General features: G+C 31.6%; 4 protein-coding genes and 1 pseudogene across 6 annotated transcripts; 4 read left to right on the plus strand and 1 right to left on the minus strand.

Annotated features, from left to right (window-relative positions):
- The first annotated feature begins 4,367 nt into the window (after positions 1–4,367).
- Positions 4,368–7,096, plus strand: Ccm3 (programmed cell death protein 10 Ccm3). Of its 2 annotated transcripts, XM_018506350.1 has the most exons (6): positions 4,368–4,836; positions 5,310–5,487; positions 5,614–5,746; positions 5,816–5,980; positions 6,342–6,418; positions 7,019–7,096. In XM_018506350.1, coding segments are annotated over exons 1-6 (627 nt in total). In that variant the 5' UTR covers positions 4,368–4,764; the 3' UTR covers positions 7,021–7,096. The 2 variants fall into 2 exon arrangements, with proteins under 2 accessions (XP_018361852.1, XP_018361851.1); XM_018506349.1 differs by lacking the exon at positions 7,019–7,096 and having other exon boundaries at positions 4,381–4,836; positions 6,342–6,601.
- A 14-nt stretch (positions 7,097–7,110) lies between these two features.
- Arpc5 (Actin-related protein 2/3 complex, subunit 5) lies at positions 7,111–8,473 on the minus strand. Its single transcript, XM_018506351.1, has 3 exons — positions 8,169–8,473; positions 8,010–8,082; positions 7,111–7,502 (listed from the first exon to the last, which is right to left on the minus strand). Exons 1-3 carry the CDS (start codon positions 8,327–8,329, stop codon positions 7,263–7,265), a joined length of 474 nt encoding a protein of 157 aa, XP_018361853.1. The 5' UTR covers positions 8,330–8,473; the 3' UTR covers positions 7,111–7,262.
- A 2,102-nt stretch (positions 8,474–10,575) lies between these two features.
- On the plus strand, positions 10,576–16,246 carry LOC108760402 (putative uncharacterized protein DDB_G0286751). Of its 2 annotated transcripts, none has more exons than XM_018506354.1 (4): positions 10,576–11,045; positions 11,320–11,625; positions 11,807–11,896; positions 16,230–16,246. In XM_018506354.1, exons 1-3 carry the CDS (start codon positions 11,027–11,029, stop codon positions 11,863–11,865), a joined length of 384 nt encoding a protein of 127 aa, XP_018361856.1. In that variant the 5' UTR covers positions 10,576–11,026; the 3' UTR covers positions 11,866–11,896; positions 16,230–16,246. The 2 variants fall into 2 exon arrangements, with proteins under 2 accessions (XP_018361856.1, XP_018361854.1); XM_018506352.1 differs by lacking the exon at positions 16,230–16,246 and adding an exon at positions 12,024–12,233 and having other exon boundaries at positions 10,578–11,045; positions 11,807–11,912.
- On the plus strand, positions 12,833–14,970 carry LOC108760403 (uncharacterized). Its single transcript, XM_018506355.1, has 5 exons — positions 12,833–13,083; positions 13,183–13,220; positions 13,628–13,792; positions 13,969–14,059; positions 14,921–14,970. Exons 1-5 carry the CDS (start codon positions 13,065–13,067, stop codon positions 14,968–14,970), a joined length of 363 nt encoding a protein of 120 aa, XP_018361857.1. The 5' UTR covers positions 12,833–13,064.
- The window catches only part of LOC108760406 (uncharacterized), a 20,595-nt pseudogene continuing 16,398 nt past the window's right edge, over positions 12,954–17,150 (plus strand).

A 17,150-nucleotide genomic window follows, 5' to 3' on the forward strand; every position in this document is an offset into this window, starting at 1 on the left:
AAACACACGATACGTCGACGAATATCGGCGTGATTCCGTTATAACGAATCTTCGGTGAAACGAAACCCGATTGAATGTGCCATACAATTCTCTGGATTAGAAGAAATTTGAATTCAAGTCAAATTGATCGTGTCGTTTACGCCAATATCAAGATAAACGCGATCAAGCGTATAACGAAATCTCGATCCGAGTCGGAGTTAGTTGTAGAGAGAGATAAGATAATTTCATTATACTTATAATAAAGACGAAAAAAAGGGGAAAGATAGATTTTTCTCAGGATCAATAGGATATCATAGAATTTTGCATTTACAAAACTGTAATAATATATATAAAGATTAAATCGTTTATATCACACTTTGAAAATAGAATGAGGCCTCATTCAAAATAAATGGTAAATTTTAAAATATGTAATGCAAGGGTAGATTAAATATAAACGAGAATTTTATTTTATTTATTCAACGAGAATAAAAGTATAAAGGAAACAAATTATTTTTCTACATAATTTCTTGCTACATTAATACATTTTTGCCAGCGGATAGGCAGTTTGGCAGTTTTGATAAAAACTAGTAGGTTGTGTCCGCAACAAATTGCGCAGAAATTCCTCTACTGGCATCGTTCTCGAATGATAATCGCATTGAGACAAATCTTTCTATACGATTATCATTTATTTGAACCACTGAAAGAAGAATTGGGAGGACAATACGATTCGTGGACGATGCAAGTGTAGAGAAATCGTGCGTAATTAGCTGCAGACACAACCTATTACTTTTTGTGAAAACGGGATCAAACTACCTATATCCGCTGGCAAAAATATATTTAATGCAGCAAGGAACTATGTAGAAAAATAATTTGTTTTCTTTATATTTTTATTCTCGTTCAATAAATAATAAAACAAAATTCTCGTTTATATTTAATTTACCCTCGTATATCTATTATAGATCTTCGAGATTAGTCTTTCGAACATAGAAAACTTTCGCGGGATGCAATTAGTAGATATAAGTATTCATAGGTATGTGTGAGAGAGGTATGTGTGTTAGAAATGCTTTAATTAATAGCGAATTAGTGTATAACTTTAATGCAACGTTAATTAAAATTAGCTGTATAACAGTCACAATTATCACGACTGTTTATTGCGATTGAATGATTGCGATTGAAGTACTGACCACTTTGGAGAGAATGTGCTGCGTACTATCCCAAAAATCGAAGTAATATTTCGTAGTAATATATAATCTCGATCTGCGATCTGCGATAGATCCTTGGAAATCGCCTTTCTCACAGTTCACATTTTTAATAACATCAGAAGGTTGTAAACAAGAAATACTGTGATTCACGTAAGAACAGCTAAATAGATAATACAAATAGGATCGTAAAAGCAATCTCGTTCTCAGCAGCGTGTTATCTTTTTCAAAGTAAACGATTCGCCTATTTTCCCTGTTGCTATACTGTTAAAATTATTATTACTGTTACTATCGTAGTTATATACTATCGTACTCTTGACTGTGCTCGCGACGTATTCCCAATTGCGTGGTCGAGAGTACATCGCGACCCCGACTCGTTATTCATAAGACTCACGAAATAACGGCGCGCGTGTGCGCTGTTAATATTTATTTTTTATACTTTTATACACGCTGTTTATATATTTGGACGTTCCTACGTTACCAATAAAATTTCTTTCCTCACGTAAAAGGCAATTGCGTTACTCATGTCGATCACTATGCAGGAAAAACTATTCTTTTTCAATAATATTGACAATGATTCCTTACGCAATTCTAAGTAATTAATTAACTAATTTTGCAAAAGCCTTCATTATATAATTTTCAAATTGGATTTTTATCAATATTTTGCAAAAGCTTTTATTGTACAATTTTCTAATTAGATTTTTTACTAATATCTAAAAACATATTTAAAGAATAATTGAAAATTATTGAAAATTTAATAAGGCAGTATTATTAAAAATTAAAAAAAAAATTTCAATATTGACAATAATTTCTTGCGTAATTCTAATTAATTAATCAATTAATTTTGCAAAAATTTTTATTGTTCTTCTCTAACCAGAAGATTTTTTACCATATCTATCTGCGATTATATTTAAGAATAAAAAATGACAACTACGTCAAGATTATTATATCCTATTTCTTATTATAAAACAATTTCATTTAGCTCTAAAATTATATTTCTGAATATTGCAAAATTTATTTTCAGCTGTATTGCTGCATTTTATTTACAGTAAAATTTTTCCCACAGGAATGAAGAATATTGGCCATTAATATTTAGCATCTACCTTCTCTCGTTCGTCGTTGCAAACAGGATTTCCGGCTTCCAGTCGTGCTGCTTAATTGATATTCGATAGCGGCTGCCGGATCTCATGGATTCTGCATCCTGTCTCTCCTCTCCTTTCGAATCATCACGACGCGAATGTCCTGAAACACACGGCCGGTGGGCGGTAAAACGCGATCTTCCGCATGGAACAAGTATGTCGCGATTTTCACGAAAACTTTTGACTCCCTCGATCTCGCAACATTTTGCTTTCCGAATCCCGCACTCTTTTTTAGCCCAAGAATTTCAGGCTCCAAAAGGTGGCTCAGTAACCATGCAGACGATCCCGTATTCGTTTGGGATTCCCGCACTGCGAGCTCAATGGAACACGCGACAAAACTTGCGCGATCGTCAGTAGCCGTGTTACACGTTCTCAACAATTACACTTATTACACTACATGATGGCGCGGCGGCGGTTACGCGTGCGATTGACATAATGAAGTTGGCTGAGACAGCGCGACATATCATGTCCCCGTCGTCTCCGATCTAAAAATTTGAAACGACCGATGCAAACTTCGTCGTATAAACTTTTCCGAAGCCGTGTGCCGTGTGTGCAAAACTATAAAAATAAAATACATCCGGACAAACATCTTACACAGCATGTGACGCGAATTCGAATTATAGGAAACGCAACAGTGACGGTTACAATAAAAGGCGATCTATTGTATATACAATGCATTGTAAACCTTGTCGTCAATCGTAATGCTTGGCGACAGATAATTAGAAGCGATCGATTCTTAAAATATTTCTCGCATATTCAATGTCGCGTGTAAAAGTATTAATATAATTTAGTAATATAGATAATAATTATTGAATACCTCGTTGGTAAATTCCAACGATCCTTCCGAGCCGTTTTTCTTATGATTTATCTAAATTCGAAGTTCGCTCTATCTTCTGGAATTAGATTATTCGATTTTGAAGGCAGAATCATGCTATACGAAGTCAGGATTACGGTTGTAGTCCTTCGTTCAATGCAACACGACGTATCGCGGGTGGTCGTAGCAGCTCCGAACTGATGGGAATGTCATATATTCGCAATAGCGCGGTCGCGCGATTTATGCGCGATTTATATAGACTTGGCGGGCGTCAAACCCCACCACTCGCCCGCCAGCCAATCAACGCGCTGCCTCGCTGCGGGCGTTGAATTCGAACGCTCATTGGAGAACGCTAGCTTTTGGATAGAGTATATAAATGAGCGTTACGCAGCGAAAATTTCACTTTTTTTCGAAAACTAGGCGCATTCGGTTCCCGTATGATGTTCATACTCGGAACGCGCTTTACGATGTTAGCGTATATTTGAATCTAGCATTAGCATATAGTTCACGTTACATAATATTATAATTTCGTTGAATCTATTTTTCAACGTATGTACAAAAACTTAATACCGTTTCCCATTTTATTTATACACAAATAAGCGTAATGATTATTATCATAATACATTTAGTATTTAACAATAAATAAAATTTACATTGAAGTTACATTGCTAGATATCTCAATTTGAAGAATTTTATTATAGAACTTTAAATAATAAGTATATTTCTATATACTTGCACAATGTGTTTAAATGATCCACAATTTTTAATTTATATACCTTTTCTAAAATTTCAATTGAGATACAAATTTGTAAATAATCTTTTTTCAATTCGTTATCTGTTATAAATGACGACTATTGATCGTAAATTTCGATGAACATAAGCATTTAATTTTTTGTTATTAATTTATGACTTTGTTATGTATTTTTTTTTTCAAGATTGCTAGCGTATTTATAAGTTCGATCTTTTTCTTTATATAGTCTTCTCAATATAGCTATCAACTATTCTCTCTCTCTCTCTCTCTCTCTCTCTCTCTCTCTCTCTCTCTCTCTCTCTCTCTGTAATTTTCTTTAATTTAAAAAAGAATTTAATTTCTAGCCCATCGGGCGATTTCGACGATTCTATATATTATGTAAAATGTCGAGAAAAGGTTTCTCTTTGATATAGGTATGTAATAAGAAATTATATAATTAGAAATTTTGCTTCGAGTAATTCAGACACGGTTGAATTAATCGTCGATTATTCTACAAGTAACAAGTTAAAACGAAACGGTTACACCGTTACTAGGAATTAAGAGAAAGAGGAAGAATGAAAAGCATAATAAGTTGCACTAATAATGAGCAAGCCTATTTGCTGTGGTGACCAATGACGACGCGAGGCCGCGACAACTTTCGAGTTGTGGTAATGTTGGCAGCGCCGAGTAACCTCATTTCCGCGTGTCTAGCGCCTATTGTGACAGCTGTCATAGAGGAAAAGTTAAATGCTGGTTGAGTCGTGATCGTGCCAGTTGCGTGTAAACAATTCTTTCGTCGTGACCGTATCTTGTGAAACAGCCTCGACTTTGCGCCTCGTCTCGAATCCACGATCAAATTGTTTTCATTCTCGGCGTCTTGAACAACAACATACACGGTGAAGGATGACAATGGGCGATGAGACCCCAGTTACATCACTGGTTCTTCCCGTCATATTAAGGCCAATATTAACCAAGGTATCGGCTGAATATCTCTCCCAAGACAATCATGTCTTTCCCATAAATATTTTCATCTACGTTTAACATCTTGTATTGATAATGAATAGTTATCTTTTAAATGTGGAAGAATGAATGGACTTGAAAAAATTTGTGCGCACAAATTGTACAGTAAATTGTATCTTGCATTGGGCTTTGCACCTTTTGATAAAGTTTGATAAAGGTTCTTATCAAGATTGTATCACCTGAATGTGTTTTCTCCCGAGACGTTTGTGTCTTTTCTATAAATAATATTTCAATCTTCGTCTTGTTCAACGTCTTGTACAGAATAATTATCTTTTAACAGTAAAAGAATGAGTGGACTTGAAAAAAAAATTGTGAGTAATTGTATCTTGTGAATTCTATTTTGTATTATATTTTTGATTTTACACCATTAGATACAGAACCTCTTGTTAAGAATGTCTGTCAGATAGTAACATGTTAAATTTTTACAGCTGGAAAGACAAAATGTTATGGCGGCACAAACTCTGCGTGCGGCTCTCTCAAAAGCCGAGAGTTCGCATCCTGGGATTACATACGACTTAATTATGGGTATAATACGCAGAGCAGAGCTGAATCTTGATATGAACGAAAGTGTCTTACGGTTACAAGGCACTGCTTCTGATTACGATGGTAATATATCTTTTATTTATGTAAATTACTTTGTGTTTGTACATAATATTATCGTAGCACTCTACTATCTACATCTGATTATTATAAGATTGAAAATAAGCAGATGCGTTTTACCTTTGATTATAGCTGTGGAGTATCGTTCAGCACGCTCAGAAGATGCATTCCAAGAATTGAATCGTAAATCGATTTCTTTGAAGAGAATACTTAGCAGAATTCCCGATGAAATTACAGACAGAAAGACTTTTCTAGAGACAATCAAGTGTGTATAACATATTTATATCTATAATCTTTATATAGAATTAGTTCTATCAATTATACTTTCTTTCAGAGAAATTGCGAGTGCAATAAAGAAACTTTTAGATGCTGTGAATGAGGTTACTGCATTTATACCTGGTTCAGCTGGTAAACAAGCCTTAGATCAACGTAAAAGAGAATTTGTAAAGTTTAGCAAAAGGTTCAGTAATACATTAAAAGAGTACTTCAAGGAGGGGCAGTAAGTATACAGTGTCAAAATGACCAATCGAAACAAAAATAACGCAGCCAAAAATTAGAAACATATTACTTAGTCGCTACAATAATGACATAATTAAAAATTGTCATTTTTTTAAATCGCTTGCAGAGAAAGAATGGAAATATAAAAAACAAAAAGAAAGAACATACTTTTACTCCTTGTCATCAGTTATTACACCAAGATTATATATTTCAAAATTATTATTACAAAATAATTCAGAACATTGGAATTTATTTTCTGAAAAATTTTGTTTTCTTTTTAATTGTGTCATGTCATAGCAAATGAAGGGTATTATTTATATTACATTTATATCTCAATTAAACGAAATTTATACTTCTTACAGAGCAAATGCAGTATTTGTGAGTGCACTGTACCTGATACATCAAACAAATATGATTATGCTCACAGTAAAGGACAAATGTGAGTAAACAGTTTTACAATGAATTTCCAGTGTTGTATGTGATAATATCACGAGAGTCAGATAAACCATTAATATTACAATCAGCATAACATCCTAATCTCACATATTCTATTATACAAGCAATGATAGAACCTAAATATCCGGTATAGAGGACTTAACGTCATTATGTTGCCGTTAATCGGTTGCACTATAGTTTTTGTTATATATATATATATAGATATATATAAAATAATAAAGATGTTGGGGTATATTATTCCACAAATTATATATTTATACTTTTATTTTGTGCCAACTCAAACGTCATATTAATCGTCAATTCTTATTGTAACGGTCAATAATAGTATTGTATATACAAGAAATGTTTAAAAACATGAGAACGACCTTATTGTTGTTATATAAAAATAATATATCATATATTATGTTTCCTTTTATCTCAGAACTCTAAAGAGTATAAAATTTAAGTAAAACCTATACAAATCTGGAGATAATATTCAAATTTATTGTAATAGTGTTCAGTTTAAAATTTACAATGAAAAATACATTTGGGAAAATTGAATCCTCATTTAAATAATTTTCAACAATCTGTTTATACTCTTTAGAACGAAATAAGGACAGAACGGTAGAAGTATGACAGAAAGGAATTTACTGCTCCAAATGTACAAGAAATAAAAATTACTTTATTGATAACAAATGTACACAAATTTGTTGTATTTCCCATATGGAAAATTGTGAATGGCTTGCCTATCTACATCCTCATCGCATTAACAATGACGATGAATAACAGTAAGAATTAATGGTAATTATGATATAATGAACATGTTACTGCAAAATGTACAAAACTCTTCAAGCCCGTTTGCTGTCAGAGAATACACGGACAATGCAGCCAACACCGCTTATATTAAATACCTTTTCATGCCAAAGTAACAAGTGACTACTGCTACCTTCTGTCGGGATTTCAAAACCTCGATAAATATATTTCATTAGAACATCTATTAAGTCACGATCTAATTGTGCTAAACAATCGTCCACTTGATTCGACTTTATACTTAGAAGCACCTTCTGTGTTAAATTTCGTGCACTGTCCTGCAAATAGAAAAATGTTTCATGTACTTGTTTATACTTGCGATTAGGATATTCTAGATTTATTCATAGATCTAAAAAGTTTACTTCAATCTCACAGGCAATAATTACTGAGTGCTTACTCAACTGTTATGTTCACTGAACACACCCATTAGGAGCATGCTGGATTATCAAGCTTGAAACTGCATACTTTTTCATAAATCATACATGAACTCTAACATCTATATTCAAATTTGCAAGTGGTCTCCTTAAAATCATATATAAATCATAAAATAAAAACAAAAGCAGACAAATTGCGAAACAATTTTCATTAATAAAATATAACATGCTCCTTTAATTGTGGATCTCGAGAAGTTCTTGGTTCACAAAATTTAAATCGATTTACATTAGAATAATGATTTTTCCACAATTAATTTATGTAATTTTCAAGTACACAGTGCCATTCCATTTAGCAAATCACAAGTCGCTCCACGACAAAAGGTGAATCACTGTCTCGCAGTTTGAGGTTACCTTTACTTGCTGATTCTTACACTCCAACGGTGCGGACTTTAATACCGATATTAGGGCCTCTGCGTTCTTACCCTTGATAATTGTGTTAAGAAAAATCTCACGATGGAATTGCTGAAAAGTAAAGACTCTGCGGAACGCTAAAGTATCGCAAAAGGATATTGGCTAAGAAGTGTCAAGATCTCGTTCTCGTCCGGACCGGTGGGCGCACCTACGCCACCGTCCGCGTCCTCCTCTTTGAAATTGTTGTCGCTATATTGGTCTACGTCGATCTTACGGAACGCGGACGCCGAGGTGTCTTTCTTGCCGTCGTTCCTCGACATCTCGGCTGTGTGCTTGACGTTTCCTGCGCGTTCACGTTCACGCCCGGCTTATCGAACAGCGACAACAGCGTCGACAGCGACAGTCTCGCCCACAGTAGTTAGATACGTTTGGATTCGAGTCGCGCGCATCAGCGCGTATCGGGCTGCGCCATATTGGCACCGATCGGCTCGTCCACATGAGTCTACGTGAGTCTCTCAGACTTGATTTCCATGTATCATTTTTTTGTTGTCTCCAAACAGTCCAAACGTGGTCAACGCCATACAACACACTTTATCCGAAAGATATTCTGGAAATATCTTTGGGACATTCATGGAACATAGAGATATCCTCTGGACGTCCTTAGGACATCCCTTTGAGGTCTGTGTTGTTATAAATAATATATTCTATATGTGATATGAAGCGTGTGCTATATTTTATATAATAATAATAATACTAAATATAACACAGAAACTCGCAGCAACATTGTTGCAATGCTTGCATGTTGCTGAAATGATTTGTGTTGTATGAAGCCGCGATTTGATCCATGCTTACAATTCTCGTACGTATTATTTATTCTTATTTATCACTAATAAACAACAAGGATAAATGATTTCAAGAACATTGAGCGTGAATCGAATCGCAGCTCCATACATGGTAAAGCACGGTTGATTGATATTGCTATAAATAAAAATTATGCGTAAACGCATAAAATCCCTTTCTATTAGCAAACGCAAACTGTATATTATGTCCAATCTTAATATGTGAGTCACACTGAAGCATGCTAATTAAATTACGTGCGTTCTCACACATAATAAATAAGAATTATACGGGAAAAAATACACAAAGAGCGCAACAATTCGCTTGTGTGAAGTGAGTCACTAAAATTGGACTCCAAGGTGAAAATAAATGAAATGTATTTTTGACAGTACAATTTTGTTTAAAAATTAATTCAGGGATCGCAGGATTTGGAATTTCTTGAAAAATTATAATTTTGCGGAATATATATATATATATATATATATATATAGAACAATATGTAACGATATGTGAATGAAATATTTAACGTTTATTTGAATATTGCTCTTATATTCTGAAATATTTTGGGATATTCTTGCAATGTTATTTTGGGACTTTGGAAACATTTTACGAATTTCAGGAATATTTAGCGTTAATTGGGACACGCGTGTAAGCAAAAATAATTTTACAAGTATCATCCTTCGATGCCACTAAAAAATCTTACAAAAAATCTTAAAATATCTAAAATAAAACTTAAGAAATAATGAATTCTTTGAACAATTTTTCGTTTTTACTTCAAGAGATTTTTCTCATTTGTCCGTTAAAAATACGCCTCTAAGTCAATATTTATTTGTCATAACGTCAGAAAAATGTGAATATACAGATGATTCCTACAACTCTGCATAATTTTTTATCAGAAACGAAATCCAGTTCGACAAAATGTATATATATTTATATTAAACTGATACAAGGTTTTTGTTTTAAAAAGCCTTGAAACTTTATATGGGGGGGGGGGGGGGAAAATTGGTGGGTGGGGGGGGGGGGGGGGGGCATAATGCGCAATTTATTTATCTTTTTTTTTCACACACGCATTACACACAATTTTACATTTTTTTAGAAGACGATTTGAATCTTTTCCGAATATGAAAAATGCACTACAATGGATGCGGTCAGAGAAATGTCTATTAGCTTTTTGTGTCAAGTTATCCTTGTTTTACGTCTAATGAGATCGATAAAGATAATACAAATAACTCTAATAGCGTTCAAACGCATCTAAACTCAACTTTATTTTGTATGTATTACAGACCTGTTTTATTGACCCACAGTTCATCGAGATTGATTTCATTTTTGAAAAATTGTGTAAATACAAGTATGATAATCTCATAGCTTTCCTCGGTTCTAACGTACGTCATGCTCGAGAGAGCTGACGTATTTTAGATTCTTAAAGAACTCATTCGTGCGTGAGGATGATGTAGGAAGTACGAGCAGGAAATCAATATCTCTGCGAATGTGTGTGAAAAAGAGATAAACGATTTGTTCATAGTCGTGTATAATTTTCAAGGCTAATAGCTCTTGTCTGGATGTTATATAGATATATTTATAATGATAGAGAGGATAACATATGCATTTTTCACTTATTCTGCGAAAACGTTGTTATTTTATCTCTTACAATATTTCTGTAAAATTTAAATTATAATGAGCGAAATCGTCATTTATCGTGTGACAGCACACCAAAGACCAGATTATTCAAAATTATGCAGTTTAATGACAGATTGTGCTGTAGTTAAATTGCAATAATTTGCAATGATTTCGTGCGCATTATGTGATTAAATATATAAATTAGCTATAATATAGTGTTGACTGAGGATCTGAAATAAACAAAAATTCCAGTTTATTTTGGTAGCAATTTGTACGAGATAAAAACGGCGCCATAAACGATTTGATGCTCATTATATGCATGAAATCACTGTTAATGCAACAAATATGTACGCAACGTGGATATCCCCAACCGCCTGTCTCTTACTGGTTTTTTCCTGTATAAGGAAACAAGTCGGAAACAGATAAGAGTGGACAACTAATATAAATCGAAAAGCAGTTTACTAAAGACAGTCATTCGGTTGTTCTTTCAAGTATTATCAAGACGCTTTCGTTTAATTTCTATTCGTTCTTGAATTTGGATTCGATATCACACGGATACAATCATGAAATATATTTTTGCACGTAAGTACAGTGTAACAAAAAATATAGCTCTTGATTATTTTTTTCAAATCTATGAGACAACAAAAATCTATTCTCTTTTCATGGATAGCTGATACGTTTGAATTTGAGTAACGCATTTCCGATATTTTGTTAAGTCTTCAAATATTTAAAGAAAAAAATTGAGAGATATTTCTTAAGCTCTTATTTGATATATTCTTCGAGATTTCTGAATTTGTCCGCAAATTTGCGTTAAAATGTGCATATGCACGTTTGACTATGTCGTTTTACTCGATAGTTGTGCAAGTATTGACCCTGATTTGGTTGGTCGCCTTGGCATTCCCGCAAAGAGACTGGTCGGGCAACGTCGTCGATGATTCCATAATATTTGATAATAATGATGAAGCAAACAGCAGCACGCCGAGTAGTACCACGCAAGGGACAATAAATAATAGTAATAATAATAATAATAATACTAATACTACTACTAATAATAATAATTGTCCATGTACCGCAACTGCTGAATACAACCCGGTATGCGGCACCGATAACGTAACCTACTGGAATATAGGAAGATTTAATTGCGCGAAAAATTGCAATCCACGTAAGTACTACATTACTCCTCTATTACTGTTCTTTTTTCGTTATTACATTAAATTTACTTAAACTTTCTTAACATAAATTTTTATAAAGCTTCTCTTTATTACTTCTATTTGATTATTGAATCATTTATAATTTCTTATTTCGACAAATAAATTATCTAATAGCGCTCAATATTTTTTAAGAACTTGAGATAAGAGTGATCAGGGCTTGTGAACCGTATAGCCAGCTGAGCAGTAATTGAATACCATATGGTCCGCCATCACTTCCATATGATTGATAAACATATAGGTAAAGATAAATGTTAATTTTTAATATAAAACGTTTTATCTTTTCGCCTTATTATTATCTTTTATTCGTATAAACAAGAGATAAAACTGTCACGTGTTTCGAATGTTACAGACTTGTATACGATGTCTATTAGAGGAAATTTCTGATATACGATCGCAAACCATTAATTCTTGGCCATCAACATTTCGCAAACTTCATGCGTTAGTAGTGTACGTTTGATGTGTTCCATTACATTTTAAATGTATGCATTTTTAATTTGTAATTGCTATTACGTTATGTTTTAAGCCAGGCTTACTGAATATATACATACTTATATTAAGTTTATACATTGTATATACATTAAAGTATATATCTACTACAATTATATTAAATTAAAATGTAACATTTACATTACATTAAATTAGGGAATTAATTAATATTCCATTATATGAACACTTACTTATTATATTTTAATATTACTGCGGCTATCAATTATTAATTACAGCAGTATGCACGCACACATATATCAACATAGAAACTGCAACTCTTAATTTTTTATGGTTTTAAAACACTGCAAGATGATCAACACAATTCTATTGTAGTTACTAATAACGCGACTGCAAAGGTAATAATTATGTCGATAGAATATTACTAAATTCTTGTGTATGCGTGTGCAATAAGAATAAATCTGACAAATGAATGCTTACTTGTTGAAACGAGACAATCTGAATAAGCTACGACAAATTCTTAAAGGTTTTTTCTTTTTTGTTAAATGTACTGATGAATTCTTATCCAATATTCTAACATTATTATTTCAACTTTTTGTTAGAAAAAGAATTTGAATAATAGCATCACATGTTTTTTTTTTTATTTTAAAACATCTTTTATATTGTAAGGATATTAATTTTCACTATTTTTTAATCTTTTATTTTTGAAAAAAATTATTATGCAGTGAATAGGTCATATCATTATATTGGGGAATTCCTATTCGCTTATACTTGCGCACATTGCAGACAGAACCGTTGGTTGGCAACCGGTTCTATATAAGAGCAAGCGCAACTAATGCTGCCAAACAGTACATCATCGAACTCATATTCAGGATATTATCTTGGACATCTTGGACATCACACAACGTCGATTGCTGATCTCTTATCAAACTAATTTTTTAACAAAATGTTTTATTTATTACTGAGTAAGAAAATTATTTTAAATATTTTGTACATAGCGCGAAGTGTTCTTCTTATACATCAATTAGTGCTAATATCTCAATCTTATTGAATAATTCTTGCAGTTACTGCATGGCCGTTTATCATTACCGCGTTTTCACAAGTAAGTAAATATTCTTTAATTTGCTCTTTTATAGGAGAGAATATTTAAATGATTTTAGATATTTGTATACGTTGTCAAGAAGTATATGTCTTCTACTAATTGTAAGCACAAAAATTAAGTGATGACACAGACACATCATGACGTTTGTGAGTCAATTAATTCTTAATAATTAGGATTTCCTTTATGTAACGATAATATCTTTATTTTACGCTCTATGAATAAAGAGATTAAAACAAGAGATAATCGCACTCGTACTTTTTTATATTTTAATATTTATTTTAAATTCTGAAACCAATACCGTAAAGTTATCTCAGTTATCTGTATAATTTTGTTGAAAATAATATTTCTGTATTTTCTGAAATCTAATATATGAAGCGTAATTTGATGAATGTATGTATAAATCACAGAATTTGGATAACGCACGTGTGGAGATGGCTCAAGTAGATGGCTTCATCTTTGACGGTCCAGTGGCTTCCGAATCCAATGGAAGACAAGAAATTACTTCAACATCAACAACAACTACCTCTTCTATACTTAACAATATATATGACGCATGCGTAATAAACTGTCCGGTAATTATAATTCTTTTCTCACTAAAATCAACGTAACATTATTTAAAACAATTCTTAATTTAAGAGAGAATTTTGTTAAATAAATTTTACACCTATTTCCAAAAAATAATATTGATCTCTCTCTCTCTCTCTCTCTCTCTCTCTCTGTATAATAAAATATCATATTCTTATCGTAGGTGACGAGTGAATACAATCCTGTTTGTGGTACGGACAATGCTGATTACGTTAATCCAGGAAGTCTAGGCTGCGCGAAACGTTGTGGGAGAGGTGAGATGCTTCATAAAAATTTTGATATTTAACGATTGTATTTATTTTGTTACATGAAAGATACATTTTATTAACGTTACAATAACTTCAAAGAACAATAATCAAATTTTCAATTTAATGTTAAAACGGTCAAGCTAATTATTTAATATTTTTTAATATGTAAGGTAAATATACTAATTAGTGAACAGTTAGTGAACATCATGACTCAATTATTGGACGCAACAACAAAAATTTTAAATATTAAGCTTCTGATAATACGTACACTTCTAAATAAATTCGTTATTTATAAACTTAATAATAATGAATATATTTAGAGTCGTATATATCATTAAAATTAATATTTAAAATAATTAATTAATGTTTAATTTTTGTCATTTTATCTAATAATTGGGTTATGTCCACTAACTGATATTTATCTTAGATTACTTTTATCAGATCTTTTAAATTATCTTTATTACTATTATTGCTTAGTGCTCACATTCTTGAAGTTATATCAAATATATTTATATTGTAAATTGAATATGTTAATGTACACTATTATATTATATTGATTTTTATAAATTTTTTTGTATATGCTTTAAGAAAAAAAGGAGATTTCTTATCTAAATCTAGACAGTTTTTCCTTTTTATATCAATAAGATAGGAGGAAGATAATTCTTTTCAATATTCTCGATTGTTCCAGCATTAATAAATTTTGCAATACCAAAAGTAGACTTACCGAACATATATATTTATACGTTTAACAATCTTTGTTCTATAAACTATATAAAATAATAAAAACTTCTTTGCATAATTACAGTACAAAATAGTGTAATTACGAACACATTACAATGCGTAACACGTAATAATTTATATTTACAGAAGTGGTTTTAAATTATTATGGACGCTGTTCAACAAGTCGAACTGGATAACAAATGATTTATATTATAAAATACAATTTACGGAAATAAATATTTTGATAAAATATTGGTAAATGTAAGAAAAATATTTATACATTATAATATTTACATTTTAGTATCACAATTTTTATGTCGCAATGTTAGGCCTTTTGAATTGTTATTCCTTTGGCAATTGTTATTCCTTTTGTAATATCCTTCATTAATTTATTATTATTGAATTTCGGGAGTCCTATTATTGCGTTCATTATTAATTTATAATTATTTCCTCCAAAAAATACACAACTTTCCCAATTTTTCCATTAATGCTGTAAATCTCAATATTTATTTGATGATTTGTGTATGTACATATATCTGTTTTACTAAAAGTTCCGCAGCAGTTAGTATGTCATAGTTGACGAATTGACTTGCTCTCCATTTTTACTATGAAACAAACCTGCGCCTCAGTAAAATGTACAATATAAGACTAAAAGACTTTAATAACTAAAATAGTGACCAATATGTGTATAATGTAAAATAAGTGAATATTTTCGATAATAGTACGGAACTTTATGTCTAATAATAATTTCTATGAATTTTATATAATTCGTTTTTCCGCTTATTATCTGAACCATGAGCCGATTTTACTTTTAGGCTTAAAATTTTGTAGCAGTGTTTGTACAACTACCTATAATATAAACTATAAACAAAATTTCAGCTTTCTAGACTTCGTTAGGTTTTATAATTATCGAATTAACTTTAAGTTTGATTGTACTCTCAAAATGCAGTAGGCAGAGCAACCTCATCCGAATAATCCTTATAATTGATAGACTCTGCATATAAAATCATCCAAGCTGCGTCATATTTTCATTCGCACTAAAAAAAACCGCAATCTATTAACAAAGTGAATCGACTTGCTCACAGAAACGGCAGAAAATACAATGAATATTTGTTTTACTTTCGTAATCTTGATAATGTCACGTCCAAATATGGTAATAATATGTACCGAAGTTCTACATAGGAATAATAGCCTTCGCTATATTAGCACGTACAAGTTAAATTCAATTTGAATGCAGTTAGATCTTGCAATTTGCAGAAAGGCAGATCCATTTATACACTTACATATGTTGTGGCACTGATCCTGTAAATATCCATCCCGATACGTCGATGTTCTGTAAACTTGTGGTCTTATTCCCCTTTCGAGTCTCAACAATGGCCACCTGCCAATGGTATCGGTTGATTGACAAAGGCCGTACAACATTACACGAATACATAGTATCGTTTCCATGTGATTAATAAATATGACATATAGGTGAAGATAATAGCGATTTCTTAAATGCTGGTAAAATATTGTGTGTGTGTGACATTATTTTATTCTATCTCTTTGCTGTATTATTTTTTGTTTATAGTTTATACAATGACAAAACCGGCGTGTTAAATGTTACAGACTTATTTAGCAAACTTCATGTGTTAGTAATGTTGGATGTATTCCATTACATTTTAAATGTATGAATTTTTAACTTGTAATTGCTATTACGTTATGTGAAAACTCCTTATTGAATATTTATACATACTTATATTAAGTTTATGCATTGTATATACATTAATATATATTTCTACTATAAATATATTAAATTAAAATATAACATTTACATTAAATTAGGAATTAATACTCCATTTTTTAAATATTTACTTATCATATTTTAATATTACTGTTGTCATCAATTACACTGGCCGACATAGTTTCTGTTGTTTGAATAAAGGTACACTGAAAAAAATATAATCAATTTTAATAAATATTTAGTTGAATACTGCCAACTAAATATTTATTAAATATAAAGATATATTTATTTGATACAAGAAATATTAATTTGATTTAACAATCAATTTTTTATTGAACAAATATTTATTTACTGTAAGTAAATGTTTAGTTGGCAGTATTGAACTAAATATATATTAAAATTGACTATATTCTTTTCTCACTGTATCATTTCCGATGTATTTTTGTACACTGAACACGAATCCTGCTACGAAATTGCTCTATCACGTCAGGTTTTTGAGAAAAGTGAGATTAAAGGTGTTAAAATTAACGTTTTTTTTTTATATATTTGTGACTTTTTGCTAGCGAACAAGTAAATTTTTTTCCCTACACTGTTAAATTTTATAGAGTCAATTTAACTTAATGTGAGTCGCCACTGCTCCTACTCAATAATATC

The sequence above is a fragment of the Trachymyrmex cornetzi genome, unplaced genomic scaffold (genome assembly GCF_001594075.2).
Source record: "Trachymyrmex cornetzi isolate Tcor2-1 unplaced genomic scaffold, Tcor1.1 scaffold223, whole genome shotgun sequence".
NCBI classification, from domain to species: Eukaryota; Metazoa; Arthropoda; class Insecta; order Hymenoptera; family Formicidae; genus Trachymyrmex; species Trachymyrmex cornetzi.

Excerpts from the sequence above, each read along its gene's own strand:
- Ccm3 (XM_018506349.1), top strand. The coding sequence starts at position 4,765 with ATGACAATGGGCGATGAGACCCCAGTTACATCACTGGTTCTTCCCGTC. Across the intron at positions 4,837-5,309 it reads TAAGGCCAATATTAACCAAG|CTGGAAAGACAAAATGTTAT; the intron begins GTATCGGCTGAA and ends AAATTTTTACAG. Across the intron at positions 5,747-5,815 it reads ACTTTTCTAGAGACAATCAA|AGAAATTGCGAGTGCAATAA; the intron begins GTGTGTATAACA and ends ACTTTCTTTCAG.
- Arpc5 (XM_018506351.1), bottom strand. The coding sequence starts at position 8,329 with ATGTCGAGGAACGACGGCAAGAAAGACACCTCGGCGTCCGCGTTCCGT. Across the intron at positions 8,083-8,168 it reads ATCTTGACACTTCTTAGCCA|GGGTAAGAACGCAGAGGCCC; the intron begins ATATCCTTTTGC and ends CACAATTATCAA. Across the intron at positions 7,503-8,009 it reads GTAAGAATCAGCAAGTAAAG|GACAGTGCACGAAATTTAAC; the intron begins GTAACCTCAAAC and ends TTCTATTTGCAG.
- LOC108760402 (XM_018506354.1), top strand. Across the intron at positions 11,626-11,806 it reads CGCGAAAAATTGCAATCCAC|AACTTGAGATAAGAGTGATC; the intron begins GTAAGTACTACA and ends ATATTTTTTAAG.
- LOC108760403 (XM_018506355.1), top strand. Across the intron at positions 13,221-13,627 it reads TCATTACCGCGTTTTCACAA|AATTTGGATAACGCACGTGT; the intron begins GTAAGTAAATAT and ends TATAAATCACAG. Across the intron at positions 13,793-13,968 it reads CATGCGTAATAAACTGTCCG|GTGACGAGTGAATACAATCC; the intron begins GTAATTATAATT and ends TTCTTATCGTAG.